The sequence below is a fragment of the Mixophyes fleayi genome, chromosome 4 (assembly GCF_038048845.1).
Source record: "Mixophyes fleayi isolate aMixFle1 chromosome 4, aMixFle1.hap1, whole genome shotgun sequence".
NCBI lineage: Eukaryota > Metazoa > Chordata > Amphibia > Anura > Limnodynastidae > Mixophyes > Mixophyes fleayi.
This window is the reverse complement of record NC_134405.1, coordinates 170,711,348-170,718,847: the sequence shown is the minus strand read 5'-3', so window position 1 is coordinate 170,718,847 and position 7,500 is coordinate 170,711,348. Positions and strand designations below refer to the sequence as shown.

Sequence of the window (7,500 nt, the reverse complement as noted above, 5' to 3'; positions counted from 1 at the left end):
TTGAAAAATGCTACTTGACTTCAGTAATCTAGGACACCTGATATGAAAGGCAATACTCCCATGGAATGTCATCATTAGAACATTCTATTTTGACAGGTACTGTTATTAAGAAGATATATATTTAATGCAGGTTGGATGGATATTTTGTAGAGATGTTTTTGTCATTTTTAGTTTCAGAAACTAAAAATGTATTAAGAAAAGTGTGCTACCTCATAGTTTTATTTAAATTTTGGGATTAGGTGAAATATGTTAAATAATAAAATGTCACATCTGGGCACCCAACATTTTGGTGGGTCATAATGTACCTCCAAAGGTCCAAACATGAGATCCTCCCTTCTGCTTGGGGAAGGCTTTTTTTTTAAACTATCTGCATTGTTGAGACCCCTACAAGCTTCCCATTGGAATTAATGTGAAGAAAATGGGAAGGAGCCTTGACAATTATTAAAGAGGGCCACTAGTAGAGGCATCCTGGGTCCCCCAGCTGTGTTTATGGTATACTGGATAAAGAGTTAGGGATTCCATTCCCTAAGACCCTTATCTATTATACTGGGAACCATTACACTGAACCACTGAAGTTGAGTCGAAATCTCAATCATTATCCTGGTTCCCACGGCATTCGTAACCCTCGAAGAATAGGGATTGGGGGAGGTTGTTTTCTGTGTAATCCATCCATAGATGCACACTTACATCACTTGGAAATACTTGCCTTTGTTGCTTACATTAAGGACTTTTCCAGTGTTGGATTTACATGATGGCACAGCTGGGGGCCAGGCTGGGCTGTTGTGCCCCCCCCCCCCCCTTGTGCCAGACTCCATTTGAAACTTTTTGGACAGCTGGCCAGCCTAGTATTAATGATTACGGCCTATGTGGTAGCGTCAATCTGTATTACAGTATTGATACTAAGGCCATTGTTGCTATGGTAAATGACATGTAACATAAGCTGCAACAACAGGCCCCCATCTGCCTACATTTGTGATCGCGGTCTATGCAACTGCATCATTCACCACAGCTACACTAGTCCTATGGGAACAACGCTGTAATAGTGAATGATCCAGCTATGATCACATCTATCTGGCTGGACATTTTGTCAAGAGTCTGCCACAGGGAGCCTGAACCCTGCCACCCACTGCATTTTAGCAGAGAGAAGACAGAAGAGAGAGAGACACATAAAAAGAAAGAAGAAATAATTACATTATCTTTGATCAAGGTAAGTGCATGATCAGTATTTGCATATATTACTTTTATTGTAAATATACTATTGTTATTATTTTTTTAGGATTAAAAAAACAACCAGTGGTCAGACTATTGCCACTGCAGGGGTGCAGCAGCTATGGGGCCCCTTTAATTACTGACACATGTAAATTAGAATGTTCTGTGACTAATTAAATCCTGATAAAGATATAAACTAAATATAATCAGCCACAGAAAATGTATAATTTGTTAGTGTTAGAAATTAAAGGGGTGAACTGACAGCGCTGTAGGCACAAATTAGCTGTGCTTTATGCCAAATCTGACTGTTCCCACTAAAAAAAAAACCTATATACATCCAAAACTGGCCACACATATGCATATTTGGTCAGATAATTTGGCCAAGTTGCTTACAAATGAAGCTGTTTGATGTTTGGCCCAAATAGCAGGATTTATACCATATGTGGCCAGATTAGCTCCCAACTATCCCTGTATTTCCGTGGTTGTGTGATCAGCACTGAAAATGTCAGCACTCATCTCTCTCCCATAAAACACGCATAATTGCAAGACTTTTTTCTGCAAATTGTCCTTCTTTGCCAAGTGTATTTAGTTTGTACTTTCATACAGAAGGGAATGTCCATATATCACATGACCATGTAATTAAGTAAATACTTTCATAGCTTGACATTTTCTTCACCAAACAGGGGCGATTTAGTCTGAAGTGTAATGAAGCAGTGTCTTTGCTACTGCAATTTTCCACCATGGTAATTAAAAACCCCACCGTAGGCTAAAAGAAGTCCCTTGGAGAAAATATAGGGATATGCAAGTTTACAGAGTCCCTGAAATACCAAGAGTTGACTACTTATATTAGTTGAGAGGGTTAGTGACACAAATTATATGCTTTTAGCCAAGTACTATGTAATTTTCTTGTAACCACTGATTCAGTTTAAAAGTATATGCAATCTAGCTTACTAATGCGATTAAATATAATTTATAGTCTGCACAACACAGCAATGACCACACAGAATGTACACGCTTTGCTATTTCTGGGCTGTAACTGTTCTAAACAACAGATTCCCCAACCCACCAATGTAAATAAAGTATGCATGTTCATGCAGCAAAAAATCCTACATTACTAGAACTATTTTTAAACATGTAACCATAAATATTTTAGGTTTATCTTTCTTTCGGCAAAAGCATAATCTGCTGTGATTTGAAAAAATAGTTTAGACAGATGGCATAGACCAAATCAATGACTGAAAAACATGTCAAGGTAGGCAGTTGCTATAATGAGCGTTACATGGATGACAGTCCATGTCTTAAATACCAGTGGACACTGTAGCATATACAGTCAGGTCCATAAATATTGGGACATCGACACAATTCTCATATTTTGGGCTCTATACACCACCACAATGGATTTGAAACTAAACTAACAAGATGTGCTTTAACTGCAGACTTTCAGCTTTAATTTGAGGGTATTTACATCCAAATCAGGTGAACGGTGTAGGAATTACAACGGTTTCTATATGTGCCTCCCACTTTTTAAGGGACCAAAAATAATGGGACAATCGACTCCAAAGCTATTTCATGGACATGTGTGGGTTATTCCCTCGTTATTTCATCATCAATTAAGCAGGTAAAAGGTCTGGAGTTGATTCTAGGTGTGACATTTGCATTTGGAATCTGTTGCTGTCGACTCTCAATTTGAGATCCAAAGAGTTGTCACTATCAGTGAAGCAAGCCATCATTAGGCTGAAAAATAAAAAAAAAGAATCAGAGAGATAGCAAAAACATTAGGTGTGGCCAAATCAACTGTTTGGAACATTCTTAAAAGGAAAGAACGCACCGGAGAGCTCGGCAACACCAAAAGACCCGGAAGACCACGGAAAACAACTGTGGTGGATGACAGAAGAACTTTTTCCCTGGTGAAGAAAAACCCCTTCACAACAGTTGGCCAAATCAAGAACACTCTCCAGGAGGTAGGTGTATATGTGTCAAAGTCAACAATCAAGAGAAGACTTCACAAGAGTGAATATATAGGGTTTACCACAAGATGTAAACCATTTGTGAGCCACAAAAACAGGAAGACCAGATTAGAGTTTGGCAAACAACATCTAAAAAAGCCATTACAGTTCTGGAACAACATCCTATGGACAGATGAGACAAAGATCAACTTGTACCAAAATGATGGGAAGAGAAGAGTATGGAGTAGGAAAGGAACAGCTCATGATCCAAAACATACCACCTCATCAGTGAAGCACGGTGGTGGTAGTGTCATAGCGTGGGCATGTATGGCTGCCAATGGAACTGGTTCCCTTGTATTTATTGATGATGGACTGCTGACAAAAGCAGTAGGATGTATTCTAAGGTGTTTCGGGCAATATTATCTGCTCATATTCAGTCAAATGCTTCAGAACTTATTGGATGGCGTTTCACAGTGCAGATGGACAATGACCCGAAGCATACTGCAAAAGCAACCAAAGAGTTTTTTAAGGCTAACAAATGGAATGTTATGCAATGGACAAGTCAATCATCTGACCTGAATCAGATTGAGCATGCATTTCACTTGATGAAGACAAAACTGAAGGGAAAATGCCCCAAGAATAAGCAGGAACTGAAGACATTTGCAGTAGAGGCCTGGCAGAGCATCACCAGGGATGAAACCCAGCATCTGGTGATGTCTATGCGTTCCAGACATCAGGCTGTAATTGACTGCAAAGGATTTGCAACCAAGTATTAAAAAGTGAAAGTTTGATGTAGGATAGTTTAGTTTGTCCCATTACTTTTGGTCCCTTAAAAAGTGTGAGGCACATATAGAACCCGTTGTAATTCCTACAACGTTCACCTGATTTGGATGTAAATTCCCTCAAATTAAAGCTGAAAGTCTGCAGTTAAAGCACATCTTGTTTGTTTCATTTCAAATCCATTGTGGTGGTGTATAGAGCCCAAAATATTAGAATTGTGTCGATGTCCCAATATTTATGGACCTGACTGTATGGGTGTGCCCAGTCTATTCTGATGAAACTCTCTCCTATTAGAATTAAAAATTATAAGAATAAAGATGAAAAGCATTGACAATTTTTAAATGACTACATATATGTTTTTAATGGATACCAGTTTGGTAAGATAAACATAACATCAGTCAATCATTTTGAATTATACGTCAACAGTTCATTTTTAGTTCTATGGGATGCCAGGGAACGTTATTTTTTTATTTATTAAGAGTCTTATCAGTCGCAGTGTATGTACAAGTAACTGCCACAATAAAAAGAAAACTGACAAAAAGAGTCCTTAGACTGCTTGGATTCTACTGGCCTCTAGAACAGCTTCAATGCATCTAACACAGATTCTATGAGTGTCTGGAACTCTATTGAAATTTGGAACTCAATTCTTACACTACAAATTCCGTTATTCCAGTCCAGTTGATGTTTTGCTGATATTGGTAAAAATGCTGTCTCTCAGGCAGAGCTCTCAAATCACCCATAAGTGGTCAATTGAGTTGAGAGTTGGTGATTAGGACTGTTACAGTTTATGGTTTACATAGTTTCATGCTCCTCAAACCATTCATGGACCATTCAAGGCCTGTGATTCAGGCATCATCATTATGGAGCAGTGCACACCCTTTAGCATGGAAAGTTTCACCATAGGATGAGTGTGATCACTTGGCACTCCCAATAACTAGTATGTACTTTGCTGCAAATAACTGTATTGCAACCTTACCATGACATCCATATCTGTGAAGTTCTTCAATGGGTATATTTGAAGATACTCTCTGCTCATGCCTTAAATAATTGTTTTTCAATTCAATCCTTGGTGGGCGAACATAGATAAGTGGTTCATTCATCATCACTGAATTATTTATTAACCTAGATGTGGTTAATGATTATTCAAAAATATTGGCTTGACTGTTGGCTTAAAGCTGGACTACCACTTAGTAAAACATGGTAGTGCAAGGGCTTCCCCCCAGCTGAAGCCCCAGTAGCGACTCTGTGAAACTGATTTTTTAAGGGCTCCTCCGCTCCTCTTCCAGCCCTGGCCAAGAAGTGGGGGTGGGGTCTAAGCAGGAGAACCAATCACAAGCCACAATCAATAGATTGCGGCTTGTGACTGGTCCTCCTGCACACACATCCTCTTGGCCACCATTTAAAGGTTAATTTAATTGATTTTCTGGTTCTGTATTACAAGCCAGAACAGCCCTGTGATAGGTAGCAGCCATCGTGGTTCTGGCTGGAGAAGGAACTTGGTCATGTCGATCCAATGCACAACATCTAATTTGCCTGTCACCCTTATCATAGACTCTGTTTTTTCACAATACATCATCAAGCTGAGCAGCCTTTGCCACTACAGCTTTTGCCAAACATACTCCATTCTAAATCATTCATGGTAGCCATAAAAATGTTGCAGCTGGACCTGGCCAATTTTTTATACATGACTCTGTGCATGATGGTTCTGTGCATGATTAATTAACTCAAAATCTTTACCTCTGTGGCAATACCAACTTTCAATATACAGTGTATTTCTTATTTTCTTTAGTTGGAACATTGTTTGTAAGATTTTGGTAACTAGTTCATTGATACAAATAGTAGTAAGCCTTTTAAAATAACAAATTACACACTTATATATTTTCAATACACAAGTTGTGAATGTCATGGCAGGAGAAAATACCATTTAATTGATAATTAGTTTAAAATGCATTTATACTCCCAGCACCATAAAACACATTATTGCCATTTTGTTCAGATGTGGCGATAATAAGTTGCACAGTATTATATCCTTTAATGATGCAGATGCTAATTGGCATGAATATAAAATGAGACTTGCATATTATTATTTTTTTCACGTGGGTAATTGTGCAGAATGAGAAATGTTTAATCCATAAGTCAACTTTCAAGTTGAAGGCTAGATTGTTCCTTTAAAAGCAGCAAATCGAGTAGACATTGCATGAGAGCAGATGCATTCAAACATAATGGGAAACTGCCAAGGCTGCATGAAAAGCAGTTCACTTACATTGACTATTGCCTCCTTTGTCTGAGCCATGTCAGAGATAACTCCATCTGTAATAATCAGCAGAACAAAATACTGGGAGCCATCCTTTATTGAGGAAGCATATCTACAGGAAAGAATGAGAACAATTACTCTAAATATAAGCTTCAAAAAACAACGCCGAATATATTTCAGACCAGATAATAATATGTGCACAGGAAGGCTAAGAAAAGCTTTCTGATAGCAAGAAAAAAAATAGCTATATAACTTCCAACATGACATACCGTATTTCACCCAATGAACAAAGCTATGCTTCCATTATTCCCCGACTTTCCCACTTGCAGCAATTTGGAATTAATTGGTGTTAAAAAGAAAATCCTTAACAGCAATAAATAATTGCAACAACTGGAATATAAAATCGGGGGAAAAAACCTGGAAGCAGATGCCAATCTGGAACTGATCCACCCACATTGCGCAGACATTATATAACATTGACACATTATATTATTATATATATAAGTAGTGTTTTCATGTATAAACTCCTAGAAATAATATCTGTATTAAAATCGAGTTCTGACATCATTGCTTATAAATGGTGAGTTCTGATAAGGGAAACTTGTTCATGATAAGTTATTAGGCATTCCCCCATTTTATATTATTACTGATATTAAAAAGTCACTTCTGTGACCTGCATTATATGGTCACGGAAATTATGTGTGACTTCTAATACTCATAATTACAGTAGGCAATGTATTATATTTTAAAAGGCATAGGTCATACTTGTCTACTCTTCAGGAATTTCAGGAAGGCGCAGATACACCTTACTTTCCAACTTTCGTGTGTTGGCCTTTGGGAGATCCAGGGGAGGAAGCGGGCGAATGGGGGCGGGGCTCGACGAATAGCTTCATTTTTGCCACAATGATGCGTGAATCGCATCACTAAGTCCAGCCTCCACCCACTTCACTAACAAAATGGGTAGGATCCGAGAGGTTGCACTGCTCTCTTGGGAGTCTGGGAGGTCTTACACAAATTCGGGAGTCTCCTGGACATTCCGGTAGAGTAGGCAACCATAAGATACACACATTAAAAAAATGGGATAGTTATGCATAGGGAACACTGATCTACCCAGGAGTATCACAATATGCAATCTTGGCATGCAATTATGTGCACAGTGGTAAAAAAAAGAAAGAAAAAAAAGACATTAATGCAGTCACATGAATTTGCAACAGGGGAAAGCAATGGTGTTTATACTTCCCATTTTGTTTAGATAGATAGATATAGTGGTCGAAGTAAAAATTTAGAAGTGCTGATATGGAACTTTCACTT

The 7,500-nt window shown here is 38.3% G+C and overlaps 1 protein-coding gene across 2 annotated transcripts in view; it reads right to left on the bottom strand.

Moving 5' to 3' along the window:
- Positions 1-7,500, bottom strand: part of CPNE8 (copine 8) — a 349,264-nt gene that overhangs the window by 29,212 nt on the left and 312,552 nt on the right. For both annotated transcript variants that reach the window (XM_075208844.1, XM_075208843.1), the window contains exon 17: positions 6,199-6,301. In XM_075208844.1, the coding sequence (XP_075064945.1) occupies positions 6,199-6,301 (103 nt within the window). The remainder of the gene's footprint in view (positions 1-6,198; positions 6,302-7,500) is intronic.